At 38.7% G+C, this 24,408-nt stretch overlaps 2 protein-coding genes and 1 non-coding gene across 3 annotated transcripts in view; 1 reads left to right on the top strand and 2 right to left on the bottom strand.

The window, feature by feature from the left end:
* PELI1 (pellino E3 ubiquitin protein ligase 1) overlaps positions 1-19,314 on the bottom strand; it is a 55,465-nt gene extending 36,151 nt beyond the window's left edge. Inside the window, exon 1 of the mRNA XM_081588338.1 lies at positions 18,796-19,314. The gene's annotated coding sequence lies outside the window, so the exon portion shown is untranslated. The remainder of the gene's footprint in view (positions 1-18,795) is intronic.
* On the bottom strand, positions 18,407-24,109 carry LOC145545595 (uncharacterized). Its single transcript, XM_081590468.1, has 2 exons — positions 20,658-24,109; positions 18,407-20,425 (listed from the first exon to the last, which is right to left on the bottom strand). The coding sequence occupies exon 2, from the start codon at positions 19,316-19,318 to the stop codon at positions 18,407-18,409; it is 912 nt and encodes a 303-aa protein (XP_081446594.1). The 5' UTR covers positions 19,319-20,425; positions 20,658-24,109.
* On the top strand, positions 20,092-20,164 carry TRNAG-CCC (transfer RNA glycine (anticodon CCC)). Its single transcript has one exon. It is a non-coding gene; the product is annotated as a tRNA-Gly (tRNA).
* Positions 24,110-24,408: the final 299 nt, after the last annotated feature.

Here is a 24,408-nt window from a genome sequence, read left to right as displayed (position 1 = left end):
AGCACTGTTTTAAAGCCCAGCAAAATACTATTCTCATACGGATATTTCTAAAACTGCCATTAGTTCAGTTTATGAAGTGCCTACTATGGGTCAGGTACTGTAAGAGAAATTATAGATACAAAGATAATTGAGAAATATTTTAAAGAAGTTCTTAAAATTAGGGAAAACTCCTTTTCCCCCTAGAATTCTTCTGAGATTTCCTACTTTTAACCATGTAATGGTCTTACAAGCAAATACCCTTATATACGATACACTTCTGTGCATTTAAGGCTAAGTGATCAGATTTCAAATGTACTTTTTAAAAGTACTGCATACATTTTAATTGCCAACAACACTTCTTTATCTTTCCTCTCCCACTACAGAGTATCTTTGTATCGGACCTCAAAAATTTCCTAAAATTTTACCTTTTAATCTAAAATTTCCTAACCTAAAATTTACAGACTGAGTTGAATATGATATCTATAATGAGTTTAAAAAAATTCTTAATTTGTTTCTGCTGTTATCTTTGTTTGCCTTCATTATGCCTCCTGCCCTTATTGGAGTTTTATTGTAGAGTATATATATTCAAATTTCCACACATATCTTTGAATTTCATACAGTTTACTATTCTTAAGGAGAAGCTTCACTATTGATATTTTCACATATTAACATTGGTCAAAACACTGAGTTTTATGTACATTAACATGATTATTTTTCATAATAGAAATAAGATTTAATTAACATACTGCTCTTTCTCTTAGAAGGCTGTGACATAGACATGAAATTTGCTCTTTGGATCTATACATTTGCAGGGCTTTAAGGGTTTTTTGCTTTTGTTTTTACCTTAGACCATGCAGCATTTGGTCTATCACTGTTTACTGAGCCAAGTAGTTACAAAGACAAATAGCAAAGCTTCCTATTCATTCCACTAAATCAATTAGGTTATTCACACATTTATTGAACACTTGCCAAAAAGTTCTTTTTTTTGGTATTAATAAAAAATAACCTTATAATAAAGGTTTATTTTGTTTTGGGGCAAAAAAAAAGCCAGGGTTCTCAAATTCACTGTTACTTTGCAGCTCTTGATTCACTTGCCTTCAATATTGTGTAGGTGGAAGAAGGACACCAAGACATTCAGAACAAAATGTGAAGTCAAGGGAAATTTTTAGACAGCAAATAAATTGTGAAAATGACTTAAACTTACTGTCAGAACAATCTTTTGTAGAGAAACATAAATGCAGGCACTTTAATATATACCCCTGACATTCAGTGAAAAAAATACTAGGCTCAGAAGACCATAAATTCAGATTTTATATGTTTAAACTACTCTGGGCTCTTTTTCATATAATTCAATAAACTGCAATTAAAATCATATTCGAATTGACTTTGTCTAATAGTTTGTGAAATATATTATTTCCTTTTTTGTTATTATGAAAATGTTCTTCAGTAAATATTTAGACTACTCACAAATTTTCTAAGACCACTCATTTAATGTCATACTGTATTGTGGAAAATCTACTTTAAATGTACCATCCTATATTTGTAAAATGCACTAGTATCTAGATAAAAACCAAGTAAACAGATACACTGCGGATTCTATAAGATACAGAATACAGTCTACAACTGCTAATATTGGTGATCCATATAGTCACAGGGATTTCTTTAATAATGACTCTAATGTTAGATTAATTTAGCACCCCCTAAAGCAATGTCGAAAAAGCAAGCGAGTTCCAGAAAAACATCTATTTCTGCTTTATTGACTATGCCAAAGCCTTTGACTGTGTGGATCACAATAAACTGTGGAAAATTCTGAAAGAGATGGGAATACCAGACCACCTGACCTGTCTCTTGAGAAACCTGTATGCAGGTCAGGAAGCAACAGTTAGAACTGGACATGGAACAACAGACTGGTTCCAAATAGGAAAAGGACTACATCAAGACTGTATATTGTCACCCTGCTTATTTAACTTATATGCAGAGTACATCATGAGAAATGCTGGGCTGGAAGAAGCACAAGCTGGAATCAAGATTGCTAGGAGAAATATCAATAACCTCAGATATGCAGATGACACCACCCTTATGGCAGAAAGTGAAGAGGAACTAAAAAGCCTCTTGATGAAGGTGAAAGAGGAGAGTGAAAAAGTTGGCTTAAAGCTCAACATTCAGAAAACTAAGATCATGGCATCCAGTCCCATCACTTCATGGGAAATAGATGGGGAAACAGTGGAAACAGTGTCAGACTTTATTTTTGGGGGCTCCAAAATCACTGCAGATGGTTGACTGCAGCCATGAGATTAAAAGATGCTTATTCCTTGGAAGGAAAGTTATGACCAACCTAGATAGCATATTAAAAAGCAGAGACATTACTTTGTCAACAAAGGTCCATCTAGTCAAGGCTATGGTTTTTCCAGTAGTCATGTATGGATGTGAGAGTTGGACTATAAAGAAAGCTGAGCACCGAAGAATTGAAGCTTTTGAACTGTGGTGTTGGAGAAGACTCTTGAGAGTCCCTTGGACTGCAAGGAGATCCAACCAGTCCATCCTAAAGGAGATCAGTCCTAGGTGTTCACTGGAAGGACTGGTGTTGAAGCTGAAACTCCAATACTTTGGCCACCTCATGTGAAGAGTTGACTCACTGGAAAAGACCCTGATGCTGGGAAGGATTGGGGGCAGGAGGAGAAGGGGACAACAGAGGATGAGATGGCTGGATGGCATCACCGATTCGATGGACATGAGTTTGGGTAAATGCCAGGAGTTGGTGATGGACACGAAGGCCTGGCGTGCTGCGATTCATGGGGTCGCAAAGAGTTTGACATGACTGAGCGGCTGAACGGAACTGAACTGAAAGCAATGTATGTACTGTTAAGTTTTTTTTAATTGAAGGATAATTGCTTTACAGAATTTTGTTGTTTTCTGTCATGTACTATTAAGTTTTGATTCAAATCATCGATTACCTACAGAGAAACAATGCAATTTTTGTGAGAAATGATTCTCAAATTTTTATTTACAGTAGGAAGAGTTATTGTGGTGGCTGAAACAGAAAGGTCCCCAATTGATGTGTCCCAATAAACTCTATTACTTCAATTTTTAAGTTTTAAACCCTGTGTCTTCTGAATTCACTGTACTCCAAATTCTTTCCAACTTCTTCCAAATATAAAGTGCCATGGCTGTCCCTCTCTATGTCACATATACCACATATATTTTTGACAATAATGAAACTGAATATATGGCAAATGCTCAGTAAACAGTAATTGTTTTAATGTTATCACTATCTAGTTGAAAAGAAATTCTGTTAATGTTTCAAGACTCATCTTGATATTCCTTCTCCAATCAGGAAATTTTTCCTTATCCCCTAAACTCTTATTCTTATAAAACCTTTGCATTATAGGTATGTATGAGCTTAAGCTATCTCCTATTAAAGCTGAAAACTCTCAAGATAAAAACCGTTTTCCTCATTCTGCAGCACTTAAAGGAAAAGATGATGTTAAATATACATTTACGTTAGATCCTTTGGAGTCTTCATTTTAATTTGGTGGATAAAGCATAAATATTTCTATGATATCAAGAAATTTAAAAGAAAAAACTATAATTTCCTAGAGACTATAGAATATTAAAGCTCTGTGAGGATGGATATATTCATTCATACACACATTAATGTAACATAAGAACTAGAAGCAGGTATCTAAATGATTGTATTAGAGACTGAAATGTAAATAACATTTACCACTTCATATTTTTGATGTTAAAAAGAATAATCCTACAATATCATTTTTTCAGTAAGAATCTAGTTTCATTTTCAGACTAAAATCATAGAAATCAATATGTGATGCCTTTACTAGTGTCCCTTATAACCCCTTATTCCTCCTCCTCTCTCTAAGGCCCTGAGTGTCCAGGAGAATCTTTGATTTTATGGTTCTTTATGAACTTCTTGGTCCAAGAGCCCAGTCTGCTTAATGCATTAAGGAAGTGTTAACCTAGAAAAAGATGTTAATCCATAAAGATAATGCCTTATCTCATAAGAACTAGCTATCAACAAACTGGATTACTACAGCTAATCAGAAAATTAGTAGTATGGTATTTGTTAAAACAGCACGAAATTTTAAATTTTGATACATTCTCAAAGCTCTTCAGAGATGAAAATTCTAGCAATTCCCATTTACATACTGCTTTAAAATAGTAATTTAGAAGTGAAATCACACAAATTTCAAATTAGCACTAAATATTATATTAAAAAATTATCAAACTGATCTTTCCTAGTTGAGTGCTAACTCTTAAGATGGAAAAGATACTACAAAGTACATCTATTTTCCACTGCCCAACAACCAATCAATCACCCTTCAGGTGGTATAATGGTATATTCATTCCCTTTTTTGTAAATACATATAGTTTATGTGTGTCTGATGTAGTTGACTAACCCTCAAACTCAAAAGCTGGGTACATGGCTCTGTCCCAGACAATCTGAACTTCACATTCCCTTGGCCAATAGGGCAGTGGACGAATCCATGAGATACAGTAAGACTTTTGCTGGGATTTCTAGGGAAAAAAGATAGTTAATTTTTTCAGATTAAGGATTTAGGGGCTGAATGAACTAAAGTTATCTTTTGCTCATGCATGGCTGGAGAATAAAGTTAACACTGAGGAAGCAGTACCAAGAAACATACAGAAACTGAGTCTTGATGACTTTGAGCCATGTGTGGAGCTATTATTGATGCTACACCTATCCTGGACCAGTTTACACAAACCCTTATAAATCGTCCCCCCAGCTGACCCCCACTTAAGCCAGTTTCAATGGAGTTTTCTGTCACAATAGTGTCTTAGCTGATAATATAACCATTTTAAGTGTTTCCCCAAAGTAAATACACTAGGTCATAGAATTCAGTTCCAAAAACAAGTAAAAACACACTCTTCCCCATAGATGATTCTGGTTTTTCAAAGTCCACTCCTTCTCAAGAACCTCCCTCCCTACTAAGTTCAAAGGCTATGAAAGACTCTGTATCTTCTGCCTTTATACTGTCTATACACAAAGTTAAAAAAAAAAAAATACTGCAAAGGAATAAGAATAAAAAATCAACAGTGGGAAAAAAGAAATAAGTAATGCTGGGGGGCGGTTTACAAATCCACTATAGAAACTGTAAATAATAACCAGATGCGCTTTAAAGCTTATAAATTAAGCAGATTCAACTACATCTAGAATGTAATATAAAGATATCATAATGCTAAAATCAAAGTTCTTATTCAAAAAGCAGCTGATAAAATTCAAAGGAAAATTCTTTGGGAAATTGAAATATCTTAGACATCTGAAAACAGACAAATCACTACATAATTTCAAGAGGTTAATCAAAATCCTAGAAATTATTAATTTTAAGCATACTATGTGGATACAACATGTTACTGAGCCTCCAAGTCATTCTGAAAATTTCAGCCAGAGAGAATGTAACAGAATAAAGTAAAAGACAACTAAAGTCACTTAAGAGTAATATAGAATTAGAACTTCCACTTTCTAGGGATTTTGGTGACTTAACTGCTAACAAGAAAAGGGAAAAAACAAAAATACACATGGAATAAAATGGAATTAAGATGTATACCCTTGTGTTTCTCATATCTCGGTGGTGGATTAGTCACTAAGTTGTGTCCGATTCTTGCGACCCCATAGACTGTAGCCCACAAGGCTTCTCAGTCTGTGGGATTCTCCAGGCAAGAATACTGGAGTGGGTAGCCATTTCCTTCTCCAAGGGATCTTCCTGACCCAGGGATCAAACCCGGATCTCCTGCAGGCAGATTCTTTACCAACTGAGCTACCAGGGAAGCTCTCTTATATCTTACTGAAGTGAAATTTTACCTGCATATTTTAGATCTTCTATATTTCAAACACCAGGTGTGAGTGTTGAAATGAATTATAATTCTCTTATGATCACAATGAGACCATTAATTTAGAGTCTGTGTGCAAAAGGATGAGATAAATTCTTACTGTTTGAGATGAGGTGAAACAGAGTGGTTAGGGGAGTTCTGGAGTCAGACTGTCTATGCTGATGCCTGGCACTGTCATTAGTAGGTGTGAGACTTGAACCAACTTCACTGAGGCTCAGTTTACTCTCCTGCAAACCTAAGATAGCTAATAAGTAATAATCTTAACATGTATGCAGTGCTTATCATAAGTGCCAGGCATATTTTTCAAAGACTTTTACATACTAATTCTTTAATTACTTCTTAGGAGATGTTAATGTTCTTAAGAGACAAATAATAATATCATCTCTGTTTCCTAGAGGAGGAAACTGAGACCCAGATCAGTAAATTACTTATAAACATTACAGTGTATTAACTTTTAATCTAACATTACCTATATTATTACCTACCTCAATGAGTTGTTATGAGAAAGAAACAAAGTGCCTAGTACAAAGCAGCAGCTCAATAAAGGTTTACTGTTACAGTTCTGATTGTTAACTTCTACTTACTTTAATATTTATTGTCAATTATTTTAAAATGATTATTTTAGTATACAAACTATTTCCTGCTAAAGAGAAATTGGGGGGAGGGATACATTGCTGGAAATTAACTTTTTGAAGAGTAATAACTCATTCTTCAAAAACTTCTATAGTCTAGTACTCTTGAGGTTCCCATTAGTTTGAGCATGAGAATCTGAGTTACACTTGAGACATCCATGGAAAACAACTGCATATATAAGTCTGGAGCTTGGGATGGAAATAAAAACCTGGAAATCTTCAACATACAAAAGAAATTACCTAGGAAGAGTATAGAATAAGAGAAGAAAACCTAACCTAAGACTAAGCATTGTGGAATTCAAAATTTAGGATTCTATAAGATCAGCAGCAGCTTCTGAAAGACATTAAGAATGTTTCAAAAAGTAGTAAGTACCAACAATATCACATGCTGTTGAGAAGTCAGGTAAGATAAATGGTGGAGAAGTGTCACTGGATTTAGCAATACAGAGATAGTAAGTGATCTCCACAGCTTTTTTCCTACTCTACAAAACCAAATCAGGATGCCAATAAGAATAAACACAGCTTCTGAGTTTTGAGCACCTATTGAACGCTTAACACTGTGCTGAGGGCTTTACATGTAATTTCTACTCCTTTCAACAGCCCTATCTGGAAGGTATTCAAAGCTTTCAGAGGTAAACTGAGTCAACTACATAAGGCTGCTAACCAGTGAGGGAGGAATTTGAATCCAGTTTTCTTCAAATCAAAGCCTCTTTCTATTCTATTATACTACCATACTAACTTGAATGACTGACCACCTATGAAGTTGGTTCTGGAAAAAGAAAAACAGCAAAACTAAAGAAGCTGTTAGCCTGAGACAATAGGGAATGAGTCTAGGAAAACAAGAGGCTTCAAAAAAAAAAAACAAGTTTAATGGATGATGTGAAACAGGTGGAAAGAAAGAAGTAAAGATTTAAAGATCCAGCAGAAAGAGCCTCATACCATCATAGCACTTTAATAAAGCAAACTCTGGTCCATGGCATACAGTAGTAGCACATCTGGGAGACTGTTAAAAATGCAAAATCTCAAGGCCCACCCAGACTTACTAAATCAGGATATGCACCTAATTATGACCCCCAGATAATTCATACACTGTATTAATGTCCAAGAAGCCCTGGTCTGTTATCATTACATAGATAAAGATATTAACCAGGTTAAAAAGTTTGCAGAGCTAGAACTCAGGCCTCTTCTCTCTCAATTTAGGATACATTCTACTTCATTATGTGCCCTCCAAACAGACACAACATTACTATGAACTTCACTAACCTGAGGTTTTTGCCACAGAAACACTTAGGAGTTAAAAATGAGTCAATCAAGTTATCACTGACCATTTTGACTTGTTCCACTTCACTTGGAATTTTAAGTGTACCCATGAATTTTCTCCAATCATTTTTTCTTAATAGTGCAACATACCTTTAGTCCTTCGGGTTGCTATAACAGAATACTACAGACTGGATGGCTTATCAACAACAGTGATTTATTTCTCACAGTTCTGGAGACAAAGAAGTACAAGACTAAAGCACTGGCAGATCTGATGTCAGGTGACGGCCCACTTTCTCATTCACAAATCTTTTTGCTGTGTCCTCACATGAAAGAAGGAGTGAGAAATCCCTCCAGGGTCATTTACAAAGTACTGATCTCATTCAGGAGGGCTCTGCCCTCATGACCTAAATACATCCCAAAGGCCCTACCTCCAAACATTGTCATATTGTGGATGAGGTCTCTACACATGCATTTTGGGCAGGTATAACCATCAGTCTACAGTACTGTGTGAAATATACACATGCTACCCCTGACTACAAAGAATAAGAATGCTTAAATTCACCTAGTGAGTTTCAACCCTGACGCTCATGTGAAAAAGACAGTAAAGACTGGGAGAGGGAGATGTCCTATGGGAAGTCATGGAATCATGGAGTTGGAAGGGACCTTATAAGGCTGAGATGACAAATTTCATCTAGAATGCCAACCATATAGGTGCTGACAGTGCTGTACCAAAACAGAGTCTAGAGCCATTTTGAGGTTAGCTATTAGCTTTATCTGCCATGGGTTGGTTCCAAAGAGGGCTCTCATAGAGTTCCTGACCTTCCTTGTAAAGAAAAGGAAGCTAAGGCTCAAAGACATTAAGTGAAATATGTGAGGTACATCCCAAATAAATGGACCAGAACTCTACATCTCTTGACTCCTCAATCAAGAGACGTTCTTATCCTGAACCATACTGCTTCTCCTTTTGGATACATTTACTAAAAATAGTAAATCATTCTCATGTAGTAGATAATAAAAATCAAACCAATTAAAATTTAACTGAGAATAAACAAGTCCTTGAAATTTACAAGTCCTATGATAAAGACTTAGATGAAAGTACATTCAAAGATTTAAATGAAGCCCACAACCTCTAAGTAATATCACTGTGATCCATGAATGATCTCTGACTCAGATTGTTTTCTGACAATTTCACTTCATGGTGAGTGTTTCCATGTGACAATTCTTTAGAATTTAGCCATGATGACTCAGGGCACCTAGGTGCTATGAAGGCGCTTTCAATTTAAGAGGTAGGAGGAGAATGAGGGGGCATACTGAATTGTTAACAGCCTACTCAGCTTGGAAAAGTAGCAAATCCTTTTTGGAAGCCATTTAAAAGACAGCCTCAGGAGGCAAATTCTGGTGAAAGCCTTAAAAAGACTGGTCTTGGAGAAGGAAATGGCAACCCACTCCAGTATTCTTGCCTGGAAAAGTCCATGGACAGAGGAGCCTGGTGGGCTGCAGTCCATGGGGTTACATGACTGAGCACATGTGCATGAGGGTGGAGGGAAATGGGTTGGTAGCAATAAACTGGTAGAACTAAAAAAAAAAAAAAGACTGGTCTTTAAGAGCTCAACTATCTGCAGATAAACTAGTGTGCCATTTCTAAAAGAGATACAATCAAGAAGCTTCAGTAAAATGGGATTTACTTTCTGTTGAGGAAGTGTCGGTGATGAAATTAAAAAAGATCTGGGACCACTGACATCACAGATCTGCTCTTTGCTGAACAGTTTAAGAGTCTACCTCAAAATTCACAGCCCTTCAGTGACCTGACAGGACTAATTTCAGAGACTGAATCTTCCTACTTTAAATGAAAATTACAGTAAAGCAGTAAGTAAATTTGAAAAGCTTTCAGATACATGAAGTCTGTCCATAGGATGGTGGTTTCTAATCAGCAGCTCGTACTTTATAAAAGACACACGGTTCACACATTTTCCCATGAATGATAAACTTAACTAGTTTTGTAATTTGGGTGTTTTAGTCCTTTGGTGCATTTAAAGTATGGTAGTGAGAGACAATCTGAAGAAAAATCCATTATGTTAACTGTAGTCTAAAATTAAAGAAAATCAGCTTTCAGTGTTTCCAGTACATGCAGTTCATTAAATCTGGTGTAAACCCACAGGAACACTAAGTACTGTGGATAGTATCTGCCAAGAACCAGGAGTACAACTCCAAGGTTCTGAAGAACCACAAACCTCCGATTGTTTTTGCTTATTGTTAAAAAGTAAAATTAAACTGAACTGTGCCTTCTGAAGATTAAGGCAACTGACAGATACCTTGAACACTACAACTAGCAAAAAAATCAGGGCCAGTCACCTTATAATTCACTCGATGGAAGGAAGAAGTTATAAAGGACTTCATCACATTACTGATCTTTTTCTCCTTTCCTCTCCACTGTCAAAAAACAGCTCAACGGAAGTCCAGACAGTTTTTCCCCAAGGCCATTTATGATTAACTATTACTACAGTGATGATGAAGTTCTTGATTGTTTGACATTTTCAGAAAAGACAACAACATACACCAAAAGCTGAAAACGGCTTTTGAAAACCCACTAGGCTAGCTGAGGTACAGATTCTGGATGGATGCAGGATTAACTTATGAGGCTGAGTTTATTACTATTTCCTACCTTACTCAGTTCAAAAAGTATTCCATCCTATTAGGTCAGTTATCTGTGAGTGCCAGCTGATACAATACACTATCCACTAGAACACACACCATAAAAAGGGCAAGAAAAGATAAAAAGAAGCTAACTAGGTAAGACACATAGGAAAAGTACTACAATTGCCATCTACATGTCACTTCTTTTAGGCCCTTATTCATTCCAAATCCACTTTATAAGTATAAAAAATGGCAGGAAAAAATGTGGAAGAGCAATGGTCTCTACTAAAGCTGGCGAAGAAAGATAAACAGAGCCAGTGGCAGAGTGGAGAGATGAGCGTGAGAGAGAGATGAAGTCAAAGAGGTGGAATATGAGTATTTGCAACGCACGGGTGAATAGAATAACCTGCAACCTGATGCTGCAACCATCAACAGAGCTTAAGTAACAGACTGAATTTTCATATATAACTCTATAAACTATTGTTAATCACCATCATCATTATTCACTCCAAAATGAAATATAGGCTTTATCATGGTCATAATGTTCAAGTCAATGTGAAATATAACATGGCCCTCTTGCAAAGCAACTTTTTTCCTTAAAAGAGAAGTTGTATTCTTATTACTACTCTCTATTGCATTTATAAGTTTGAATCTTAGCTCATTAGGTCATGGACACTTAAGTAGATCCAAGTTTCTAGGGCTATCTGGTCATGGTTACTATTTTGTGAGAGCCGATTTTTTTCTTTCCTTCTTTCTCCTGCTCTCTCCCTTTTCCCTCTTTCTCTTTCTCCTCCTTCATAAGTTATTTATTCCACAAAAAATGGAAATGAGAAAACAGCTTCATAATCCTACCATCAAATCAAAAGACTGACTGATATTTCAAGTACAGTCACCTCTTTCCAAAAAACTACCACCACTTTTATTTCACAGGTGAATTAAAGATAGTTTGTTAAAGACTTTCAGAGTTAGTGGAAAGCCCAAAAATTAAATATGGCCTATGTTCCATGCTCCAAGGATAGTGTTTAAAACACATTAAATAATTCAGCCAAGCAGCTCAATCCTAACAGTATGTGCAGTATATGAAGAAAGGATCTGGCTATCCACCTATCTATCCACCAAAAGGACAAAAACTCTTGAGTGAATTAAAGAACTAGATTCCTAACAATTTTCTGAAAAATAGGAATCTTGGTTAAAGTATTCCTTATACAGTTACATATTTATGTGCTTAGTGGTCACTGTCTGTAATCTATTATATAATAAAATTTCATAAATTCTACTTAATTCCATTAAATTCTGTTTGTTGCTATTGTTCAGTCGTTAAGTCATGTCTGACTCTGCAACCTATGGACTGGAGCACACCAGGTTTCCCTGTCCTTGACTATCTCCCGGAGTTTGCTCAAACTTATATCCATTGAGTTTGGTGATGCTATCTAGCCATCTTATCCTCTGCCACCCTCTTCTCCATTTGCCTTCACTCTTTCCCAGCATCAGGGTCTCTTCCAATGAGTCAGCTCTTCCCATCAGGTGGCCAAAGTATTGGAGCCTCAGCTTCAGCTTCATTCCTTCAGGGTTGATTTCCTTTAGGATTGACTAGTTTGATCTCCTTGCAGAGATCTACATATCATATTACAGGTTAAAGAAAAGATTGCGCCTTCTTATTATGCATAATTGATTAGAAAAAGGATGTTTTCTTTATTCAATGTTACTAAAAAGCATTCAAATGTTAAGTTTCTCAGGTTGAAAAACATTCCTATTAAACAAATGAACTAGTATAAAAATTTTCAAAACTAATAATCTTTACATCTACATTGTCCTATAAGTAGATGATTAAAAAACTCCTATTGATGGAGGTTTTTTTTTTTTTTCAGGGAAGGGAAGCTTTCAAACACTTGGAGGATGGGGGGTCTGATTTTTTTGTAATTTTAACAAAGATTTAAAAAGAGTTCTTCGTGGGAAATCAGCATGTTCTTGAAACAACTACTAATCTGAGATTTGAAACATGAACACAGGAAGACTTGAAAGCCAGATTCCTAACACTAAACGCATGCTAGTCTTTCAATTTCCAAATGTATGCCATAGCAACAAGAAAGTTACATGGTTTCATTATGATGATAAATGCCATCTCTTCCATTTTGGATACATGACACAAAACTTATCAGCAATGACTGTTTCCAATACTTAAGTATTAAGAAATATGCATGGTCTTGTGTGTATATGTGTTTTCATGTATGAGACAGAACTTAAATATCCAAATGAGTCTAGTCTCTTCCATGTTAGTCATTCTCACAAGTTATATCCTTATCCTAAATGATGCTACAACTGTCTAGGACATTATTAAAACTCCTCTCTAGTCTATGAGTAGATCTGATTTTCAGAAACAATAATGGCCTTCTCCGAGTAGATCTGATATTCACAAATAGCCTGAAGTTATTTCCTATTTTCTTTCTGTTAAAATCCTTTCTGAGTCATATCTGATAAATAAAATTACCATGTAGCTAATACTCCCTTTTTCCTTAAAAACAAGGAGTAAGTAGAAAGTAATGAGCTATTTTCATGTGTGGCTCTTAAACTGACTTAGAAGGCAATTTTTAAAAAGTTCCAAAAATATTTGAGTAATGCTAGTATTGTTGATGGAGAAGGAAATGGCAACCCACTCCAGTATTCTTGCCTAGAGAGTCTTGTGGACGGAGGAGCCTGGTGGGCTGCTATCTATGGGGTTGCACAGAGTCGGACATGACTGAAGCAACTTAGCATGCATGCATACTTGGGAGAAGGAAATGGCAACCCACTCCAATATTCCTGCCTGGAGAATCCCAGGGACAGAGGAGCCTGGTGGGCTGCCATCTATGGGGTTGCACAGAGTGGGACACGACTGAAGCGACTTAGCAGCAGCAGGAGCAGTATTGTTGAAATAAGTGCAGAGCTTCCAGGTTGGCTAAAGACTTAAGATAAGTGTATAAAATAAATATCCTTACTCTAAAAGAAGGATGGACAACCAAGTCCTGTACCAGTTGGTCTCCTCTACCCTCGATTTACATTTCTGACTGCTGCTGCTGCTAAGTCGCTTCAGCCGTGTCTGACTCTTTGCCACCCTAAGGACTATAGCCCACCAGACACTTCTGTCCATGGGATTCTCTAGGCAAGAATATTGAAGTGGGTTGCCATGCCCTCCTCCAGGGCATCTTCCTGACCCAGGGATTGAACCCATGTCTCTTAAGTCTCCTGCATTGGCAGGTGGGTTCTTTACCACTAGTGCCACATGGGAAGCCCTGTATTTCTGATTATCCCCTGCTATTCTCTCTCACTCTAACCCAGAAACATTGATTTTCTTGTAATTTCTTGCCTTCCAATCAAACTTCAACCTCAGGGTCACTGAAATTGCTCTTCCCTCCACCTGGAATGTCCTGCCCCAAAATTAGCTCCAAGGCTTTTGCTCTCAACTCCTTCAGGTCTTTACTCAAATAATTATTACCTCTGCATTCCCATCCCATATATCCCCTCTTCTCCCTTTCTGCTTTATACGTGTGTGTGCACGCGTGCGTGTAAAACTGTTAATTACAGAAATTTGCAAACATACACAGAAGTAGAAAGTAAGAAATCTCATGTAGTCATTATCCAGTTTCAACAACTTTCAATACGTGGCCAATACCGTTTCATCTATGCTCCTCTCCCCTCCAAATTATTTTAAAGTAAAAACTTCAGATATCGTATTTTAATTCATAAATATCTATCTCCAAAAGGTAAGGCTCTTGTTTTAAAACTACATTACATGTTCAATACATTATACCCTAAAAACCAACAATTTCTTTTTATTAAATATCCCAATGTCCAAATTTCCCAAATTTTTCATCAATGTCTTTTACAGTTAGTTTGCTCAAAGCAGGATCTAAGGACCATACAATGCATTTGATGGATATGACCCTTGAGCTGCTTTTAAAGTTATATTCCCTTGCTATTTATTTCTTAGAAGAATCCAGGTCGTTTGTCATTAAAACACAAAATATTTTACTTGTTTATTTTATTGTCTGTGTCATTACTAAAATGTAAACACCATAAGGCAGAGATTTTAGTTTGTGTGCTATTAGCATTTAGACCAATGCCTGACACATAAAAGGCATCCAAAGAATACTAAATGAATATTTGGCATTCATGCCAAAAGTGCACAGCCCATCCATCAGCAGAAATTGCTAACCACAGCACTCTGTCCTGAGTCTGAACCAGGACTCCATGTTTTCCACAAGGCACTCTAGGCAGTCACCACCAGGCAATGAGATTTGGTACCGAAGATGAAATCTACTAGCTATATCCGCTCCCTTTAAAGTAAGTAAATTTCTATTTCCAAAACAGATTCAACGAACCTTGTATTTTGAAATTTAGCTGAAGCTCAGCATAATAAATTACTGACTATATTTCAAGTATGTTTCAACATTTCTTAGCTCATTTTAGACAATTTAGGGGGAAAAGCAAATTGTAGCCAAAAAATTAATAGGAGAAACTGCAGAATATGGTGGGAAACTGAGCGGGGGTACTATATATTTTTAGAAGTAGCAACATCCCAAGAGGTACATTATAAAATAAAAGATCAGCAATAAACTCCTCAAAAAGGAAGTAAATAAGTAAATTACATGTGTATTCAACTAAAAACTTTTTTTTAACTACATGGATGGTCACGATTAACTGGGGGATGACAAATGTCAGGATTTTCTCATAGGCACCAGCAACATATTCTATTTTCTATAAATGGTATTTTGAAGTGTAAAAAAGTATTACGGGGGTGATACAAGGAGTAATTGTAGACCTCTATTTCTCTGAAATGGAGTTTATCATAGCAAAATATCTAAAACATCATGTACAACATTCTGAAAAAATAACCAGGTCTTCTTAAACTCATTTGCAATTCAGTTCTTTTAAAGTACCTGATGAAGCTCTCTCCCTTTGAGTTTATTTCTGAAGAAAGCTATGCTAATTGAAGGGCTTCAATCAGATGTTCATGTTTCAATTAGTAACTTCTACTTAAAATGAAATAAATTCTCTGACTCAAGAAATCTTGTGCTTTCTCTTTATCTTGCAAATTCATTCAGCAAAAACAAAAACTATGTAGGACCTACTACGTGCAATTATTTTCAACCTCTGGAAGGAACAATTATTAGAATTGCTCTTTTATATATATATATATAAAAGCTAGTGGTACAACCTGAAATTATATCTAGTTCTTTCAGTGTCCAATATTTCTTGGATTGAGGTTCCTACACATTAGTCTGGGGGAAACTGTTCTCTAACAGAGGTCAAACTTTAACAAAGAAAAACAATAAATTCCCACTACCATGTGTGTAAAAAAAAAAAAAAAACTCCCAACAACTCAAATCCCTTGAAGGAATGATTTCTATTTACATTTCCTATGTGATATATTTAGAGGGAATCTGGAAGACATGGCTAGAGATCTATAAACAGAAAGTGCTAAGTGGAATTCACTGTTTACTGACTTTAGCTAGAATTTTGTCCCTTACATACTGTTGCCAGGAATCTGTAATATTGTATTCTTTAAAAATATCTTAATCAGGTTTCCTTCATTCTACCGATTTTCTTTCTTCTTTCTACTGGCTTTTAAATTTTTTTTATTCTCCTCAATTAAAAGACACAAATGTAACTTCATGGAACAGCATGATTTTTCCAATGTAACGTCTGGCACCACCTCTCAGTGCCATCATGTGCTTGTCATTATGTTTTCTGATATACAATTAAAATAGATGCAACAAAATAATCCATATAAGTCTTTCTGATTCAATAAATATGAGAAAAGGTCTCTACTGATGTCCCATGATAAGGCGTTAATATGCGAGAATGTTAGTTTTCAAAGTCTTCCAGCTTAAAATCTCTTCTTAGCTACAGAAGCTTCTGTCTGAAAACAGTTCTTCACAGAGCACGACTACTACAGTCCTTATCATCTGACCTACTGGACAACCACAACAAGGCATTTTGTGAATTCACAGAACTCTTCATATAGAAGTGACATTTTGACAACCTGAAAGGAAGCTGAAACAAAGACAGATGGAAACATATTTAGGCTTTCCCTTGAAACTTGGCTCAGCAGCATTCAGCAGTACTAGACTCAGTTCCCTGCCCTGTACTTTTCAGTCATTTCCTTTAAGGGGTTCCAAAGAAACTAGGAAACCTGCAATGCCAACCTTTTGACAGTCAACACTAACTTCTGCCTTTGGACTCCAGTGACTGAGCAGACATCGTGTTAGTAGCTTTCTTAAAGTACAAATAAATGCCTTCAGTAAATCTGGTTTGTAAATGCTGCAGAAAAAGTTCAACTTAACCGACTGTAAGGTCACTTCAATGAAAATATTAAGGAGAGCACAAATCCCTGCCCCCAAATCTTCCACGAAGAGACAATTCCCAGGATCTTTTTCTTTTTTAAAGTGAATAAATACCACTATTATTATATGACAGCACTTCTGTATTATTAATAAAAATCTAGGTGACAATTTTCTCTTTAAAAGTCTTAAATTTATTAGATTTAGTATTATAACCACTTCATTACACGCATCTTTCCATACACTTAACTGTTCTATTTTTCAGCTGTTTGTTTTAAAGTCAAGATCTCTTTCAAGATACTACAGAAAGAGAACAGGTTAGAAGACTGGGGGAAAATATCAAAATAACGAACATCTTTCCCTTTTCTGATGGAATCACCAGAATCTAAAATGTAGGGGCAACTATAAAATACAAAATTAAATTCAAGAGAATTGCGGATAAGAAAAAGTCTTGTTACTACAGTTCTGATCATTATTCACCTCAGGAAATAACTAGTAGAAATGATGCTTGATTTAAATTTGCAGTACCTTCTAGTTTGGGTCAACTACCAAAATAAGCTCGTCCTCAGAATTATCTTCCTCTACAAGAGGTTGTTGGTGCGAGTAAAAAACATGGAATTTATATGCTGTATTTGTACAAGAAGGACAATGTTTTGAAAGATATAAATCTGATCACTCTGAGAAAACATTTTCTCTTTGTTAGTTACAAAGAAAAAGCCATAAAACTGAAACAAGAACTAGGGAAACTGAACCTTCTCCACAATTCAAAAACTTAAATTCACACTACTATGCAAAGTAAATAACAACAAAAACACTCTAACCTTTCTGCTCAATTATGAAGGCAACATATACTCAATGTAGAAAACGACAAAACCGGTTCTTAAACAAAAGATCAGCTGCTATGAAAACAAAATAACATTCTGCAGACTAAGAGAAGTACACCGTCTTTGAACCAAAACAAATAGATGACCTTTTCGTATATTTAAAGCTTCAGTTCTTAGCACAACCAGCACCTTATGGATAAAGCGCTCACTCAATTATCTGATGACTAAACGAAGGAAAGGCTGTTGGTGCCATTAAAACCAAGACACATTTCCTTGTGTGCAGTGATTAAAATCTGTGAAGCCTACGTTAAAACGTCTCTGTCCTTCCACCCCCATCCCTCATCCCTGCTTGTCTGCCCTGTAAGAAACCTACATGTACAAAAAATAAAAGTAGATGGGTGAGGTGAGTTTATGATCACAGTATTTTCCCCATTCCGGGCATTTTTCAGGAGACTTTTGAGGTTTTAAAATTCAAACACTATGTAAGAAGAGTTATTGTTTGAACAACCTAACAAGTACCCCGACCTCTTTTAGACTTTAGTTAGCCTGTAAGTAAAAGGAACATCTTTAACTTTTCCACGGGGCACTGGAGAACGAGTTCTTACTCATAAATGCTTTCAGGTCTTCGGACACCAGGTGCGGTGGAGGAGCAAGCGTATCCATCAATTAGAGAGCTCTTCTGGACCTCAGTTTACCCACTTACAGAAACGGGCTTATTAACTTGTTTCGTCGGGGCCCCAGAGGTGTAATTAATTAGTGTTTTTAAGTGCTCTGAGATTCAGAGATGAAAGGAAACGCGAGGGACACGCAGAGATGATGACAATAATCATAATAAAAAGAATGACTAACTTGGAAGTCTGTGTTATGTAAGGAAAGGAAAAAGAAGTTATCAGTTTCGCACAAACAAAAGAAAAGCCCACCACCCCTTTTGTTTCCCTTTGGTTTCGGTCTCGCTCCCCGCCCCCGCGGAGCTCCCCTCCGGCAGCTGGAGACCCTGCCCCTGGCGCGGGGCTCGGACTTGGCCACCCGCGCGCCCGCTCCCAAGCAGAGGGGGAGGGCGCGCCGGGCCGGCTCCTGACAAAGGCGCTTCCTCCTGCGAGGGCGCGGGATGCCGGCGCCGCAAACTCCGCTCCCGGCCGCCTCCGGCGCGGGGGCGCGCAGGCGGGCGGGGAGAGCCGGCCGGCCGGCCGCCCCGGTAAGCCGCTGAGGAAGTTGCGCGCCTGCCTGGCCCGCACCCCTCGGCGGCCCCGCCGCGACCCCTCCTGCGGCCACACTCACCGGACAATTGCTGGTGGCCGGAATCCCAGCACGGCCCCGAGACCCGGAGCGAGGAGGAAGAAGTGTGCGTGCGCGGGGAGCGTGAGCAGACAGCCCGGCGTTCCGCCGCCGCCTTGCTCGCCAGCCGGCCAAGCCCAGCGAGGGGAAGTTGGCCGCGGAGCCGAACGCTGGAGAAGCCGCGGGCGGAGGAAGAGCCGCGGGATCCGCTTTGTGATGCGCTCCGGGAGGGCTCGAGGCAAATCTGAACGCGCGGCGAGGATGGCGCTGCTGCTGGAGGCGGCGGCAGCAGCGGCGCCCCCCGACGGTTCCACCGCCTCTGGGTCTCTGACCCACGCTCGGAGGGAGGGGAGGGGACTAGCGGGAGGGCGGGACTGGAGGGAGGGAACGAGGGGAGGTGGGGGGGGGGCAGGGCCACAGCAGGAGGCGGTGCGGCGGCGCCGAGCGGTCTCTTGGGAGTTGTAGTTCTCCTCAAGAAAAAAGATGTACGTTGTTGACGCGTCTGCGTTCGCTCTGCACTGCGCATGCTCGGGGGGAGGCTCGGCCCTACTGTTACTATGGTCACCGACACACTAAGGAAGGGAACGTGTTAAGTGAGGCTGCTGACTGAACAAGGCCCTCCTTGTATTATGGTACTGTTAGGGATCCCAGTTTTGGCTAGTCCTTTTTACTTCGCTCCACCCCCAGCTTCTAGCCTCATCACGCCAAGTGCCTAGTGAAATCTGACTTCCTCACCATATCTCGGTCGTCCCTGCTGCTTAATTTTATCCCATAAATTGGGGATCACAAATACCCATTTCCCTCCCCTCCCGCAAATGTATCCTCTCTGCCTTAAATTTAAGATTCTTTGCTTTTTAACCTAAGACTTGTAGAAAGGTGTTAGTCATTCAGTCATGTCGGATTCTTTGTGACCCCAAGGACTGTAGCCCCTCCATGCTCCTTGGGATTCTCCAGGTAAGAATACTGGATTGGGTAGCCGGTCCCTTCTCCAGGGGATCTTCCTGACCCAGCGGTGGAACCCAGGGCTTCTGCATTGCAGATTCTTTACCATCTGAGCCACCAGTTGCTTCCGATATCTTAATTAATTAGGTTATAAAAGGGTTAGGAACATCACCACTGTCAGATTCCCATCATTTCTTCACTCAGTCACATCCAACTTTAAGGCCAGCAAAGGTAAAGCTCAAGATCACTATATCTTACTTGATCCATGTTAAAAAATTTCTAAAATTTTAAGGCCTACACTTTTCAAGAAATACAAATTTTATAAAGTAGAAGTTCAAAAGATAAGTGGAGGGGACATCCCTGGTGGTCCAGTGGCTAAGACTCTGCACTCCCAATGCAGAGGCCCTGAGTTCGATCCCTGGTCAGGGAACTAGATCCCACATGCAGCAACTAAGACTTGGCACAATCAAATAAATATTTAAAAAAAAAAAAAAAGATAAGTGGAAAGTTGAAAATTGTTTGCTGTATGTACATTGACCAACTTTCATTTGGCAATAAGAGAAGTCTGAACCAAGGTCTGAGTATGCTTTTGGGCTGGTCAGCTAAGTCTATGACCATGTGGGACAGCCAGGTGTGAAGAGATGGTGGAGGAGGTTGGTGCAAGGCAGGACAGTTACTGGATTCCAGAGAACTGGCGCAACTTCCTCAGCGGCTTACCGGGGCGGCCGGCCGGCCGGCTCTCCCCGCCCGCCTGCGCGCCCCCGCGCCGGAGGCGGCCGGGAGCGGAGTTTGCGGCGCCGGCATCCCGCGCCCTCGCAGGAGGAAGCGCCTTTGTCAGGAGCCGGCCCGGCGCGCCCTCCCCCTCTGCTTGGGAGCGGGCGCGCGGGTGGCCAAGTCCGAGCCCCGCGCCAGTTCCAGAGAACTAAAGGCAACCTGTCCCAAGATCTTTTGTTTTCCTTCTCTGCCTACCTAGAACCCTATACTCTGGAAGAAAAGGACTAATGTTTAGAAATCAGAAACACAGGAAAAGCTGCCATTTTCAGGTAGAGAGTTTCAAGGTCAAGGATCCTTGTGTTTGCAGACCCCATAATTAATATTCAAAAAACAGTTATTGAGTATAGTATGTCTTAGGTACTTCTTCAGTTCCCAGAAATAGAGATACAGGAGTGTAAAAGAAATATTTATTGTTTTCAAAGTGCTTATTGTGCAGAGGAGGAGCCAGGTAAATAAACAAACTGCAATAAATACCTTAGAAAAGTTTACCAGATGCTTTGATACACACCTACCCCCAGACTCAGATAGGGTCAGGAAATGCTTCAAAGAACATTTAAACTTGAGGATGACTAGGAGTCAGTGTGTCTGTGTTCTTTGGTGGAGGAAGGAAAAGGGAGAAGTAAGTGAGAGCATTGTGGGCAGGGTTAGGGCTAGGGTTAGGGCAGCAAGAGTAAAGTGCTAGAGGTGTGAGATCAAAGAATATTTTGGTTCAGTAAAGAGTTCCTCATTGCTGGTGGTAGGATGGGGTTAAAGCGAATGGCTAGAGGAGAGACGAAAAGGTAAAGGAGACAGATCATGAAGAATCTCGTATAATATGCAAAGAATGCAGTCTTTTCTAGAAGCAATGGAAAGTTGTGCCAGGATTGGAAACAAATTTTAATAAGCTATACATTTTATAAATGCATTTTATTCATTTAAAAAAAAAGATGAGAGCCTGAACTGGCACTGGCAGTGGCAGGAGACAGAACTGAGGGAAATTAGACACTATTTAAGTAAAAGAATTACTATAACCTAGTGAGTAAATTACCTGTGTTTGGGAGTGAAGGGTGAAGAAAAGTTATCAGTTATGATGCTTTGGATTGCAAGCAGCAAAAATCCCAACTCTAACTAGCTTAATCAATAAACCAACATTGACCTGTCCAGATAGAAAGTCCAGTGAAAAGATGGGTTACAGGGCTGAATGATTCAACAGGTCAGTGATGTCATTAAGGACATGCTTCTTTCTTGTTTCATTGCTCTTCCTTAGTATTGGCTTTATAGTTGCCAACAATTCTTGTGGCTGTGAGTTTCATCATCTAGGTCCAAGAAGAGAAGATGAGGGAGTCATTTTTGTAAACTCTTAATAAAGCTCTTTTAGAGAGGAGAGAAAACTCCTTTCTTAGAAGTCTCACCAATTGATTCATGGTGGACCAGGGGATGGCATGAGTCTAGTTATCTTAGAATAGAGAAATATACCCTGGCTCTAGATCCAAAGCTGTGATGAGAAGATGTGGATATCCCAATGAAAGTTGAGGTGATAACCTAGAAAAAGAAGAATGGAAGCTGAGAAGGGGAGAACCACAACACCTACTATGTGGAAGGAGAAGGATAATGACTCCCAGATGTTTGGCTTGTATGACTATGAGCAAGTGATGCCATTCACTGAGTTAGGGAACATAAGACATTGAGAAGATTTTGAGGGGGAATTTGATTTCATTTTGGGTATACTGAGTTTGAGATGGCTCTGAATCTAGGTGGAGAAGTGGAGTGGGCAGTTATATACATGACTCTACTGCCCTGAAGAAAGATCTGAACGGTAGAAGATCAAACTGGAGTATACCATCATATAGATGGTAATTGAAATTTTGGAAGTGGATGAGATCGGCCAGGGAGAGAATGCACAGCAGAAAAGAAGTCACTAATAGCATCCAGTAATAGCATAGAGGCTATTATGTAATAGCATAGAGGCAGCTTCGTGCTCTTCCTGCCTATTTTTTAAGTGCTGGGAACATCAGCACTTAAGATGCCTGGGAACTAGCAAGAACACTAAGACATACAAAGTAGGAAAACATAATCTATAAGCAGGAAAAAAGTCAGTCAATAAACAAATCTAGAAATTACAGAGATGGTAGAATTAGCAGTCAAAATATTAAAACAATTATTGCAAATATGTTTTATATGCTGATACAGAGAAATTAAAGGTATAAAAATGGAATTTCTAGAGAAACAACAACAAAGAAAAGTAAAACAGAAAGCCTCAGTGATCTGTGGGATAATACCAAGTATTCTAATATACATGTAATATAGATGAGAGGAGGGTGAGGGGGTGATAGAAAAATTATTTGAAGTAATATAACTGATATTATTTTTGTATTTCATGAAAATTATGAGACAAGAAGCTCAGTGAGCCCTCAGTAGGATAAACACACACATTCCCACATACTCACAAAAACCACTGCAAAAGACACCATTAAATTGTTGAAAACTTGTGATAAGAAAAGATTAAAAGCAGCCAGTGGGGGATAAAAGATTATGTTTAGAAAAAAAAATAATTTCAGTAAACTTCTAATTAGAAACTATGCAAGTCAGAAGACAATGAAAGGGCATTTTTAAAGCTGAAAGAAAAAAAGTCTGTCACATAGAATCCTATATTTAGAGAAGATATCTTTCATAAATGAAGGCTAAAGAAAACAAATGCTGAGAGAATGTTGCCAGCAGAACTGCATTATAAAAAATGTTAAAGCAAATTCTTTGGCATAGAAAAACAGTACTACATAGAAACTTGGATTTATACTAAAGAATGAAAAGTGTCAGAAATGGAAACTATATAAGTTAGTATAAAAGATTTTTCCCTTCACTTAAAAAAATTTTAAAAGATAATTGACTATTTAAAGCAAAATTAATATAACATAACATAACATATATGGAAGTAAAATGCTTGACGGCAATAACTATTTTAATTCAAAGGGTGGAAGCAGGAAATAGAATTACATCGTTAGAATTTACATTATATGTAAAGTGTTATACTATTACTTGAAGGTGTGTGCTTAGCGCTTCTGCTGCTGCTAAGTCGCGTCAGTTGTGTCCAACTCTGTGCGACCCCATAGACGGCAGCCCACCAGGCTCCTCCGTCCCTGGGATTCTCTAGGCAAGAATACTGGAGTGGGTTGCCATTTCCTCCTCCAGTGCATGCAAGTCAAAAGTGAAAGTGAAGTCGCTCAGTCGTGTCCAACTCTTCGCGACCTCGTGGGCTGCAGCCTACCAGGCTCCTCCGTCCATGGGGTTTCCCAGGCAAGACTACTGTAGTGGGGTGCCATTGCCTTCTCTGCTTCAGTCGTGTCCAACTCTCTGCGACCCTATGGACCATGGCCCGCCAGGCTCCTCTGTCCATGGGATTCTCCAGGCAAGAATACCGGAGTGGGTTGCCATTTCCTTCTCCAAATCTGACCTGATACAAGCCAAAATGACCACCACAATTTATTTGAAGGCAAATTGTGATAATTTAAAACAGCATATTCTAAACCTTAGAACAGCCATAAAAAAACAACAGGTGTAGCTAATAAGCCAATAGTAAGCAGGTATAAATAATAACAGTATACCTAATAAAAACAAAAAAAATAAATGAAATCTGTGTCCCTAGTTCAGTTCAGTTCAGTCGCTCAGTTGTGTCCGACTCTGTGCGACCCCATGAACTGCAGCAGGCCAGGCCTCCCTGTCCATCGCCAACTCCCGGAGTCTACCCAAACCCATGTCCATCGAGTCGGTGATGCCTTCCAACCATCTCATCCTCTGTCGTCCCCTTCTCCTCCTGCCCCCAATCCTACCCAGCATTAGGGTCTTTTCCAATGAGTCAACTCTTCGCATGAGGTGGCCAAAGTATTGGAGTTTCAGCTTCAACATCAGTCCTTCCAATGAACACCC

This window comes from Giraffa tippelskirchi, chromosome 4 (genome assembly GCF_054371585.1).
Source record: "Giraffa tippelskirchi isolate mGirTip1 chromosome 4, T2T-mGirTip1v1.2.pri, whole genome shotgun sequence".
In the NCBI taxonomy this organism is placed as follows: Eukaryota; Metazoa; Chordata; class Mammalia; order Artiodactyla; family Giraffidae; genus Giraffa; species Giraffa tippelskirchi.
Note: the sequence above shows the minus strand (reverse complement) of the source record. Positions and strands in the feature narration are given on the sequence as shown.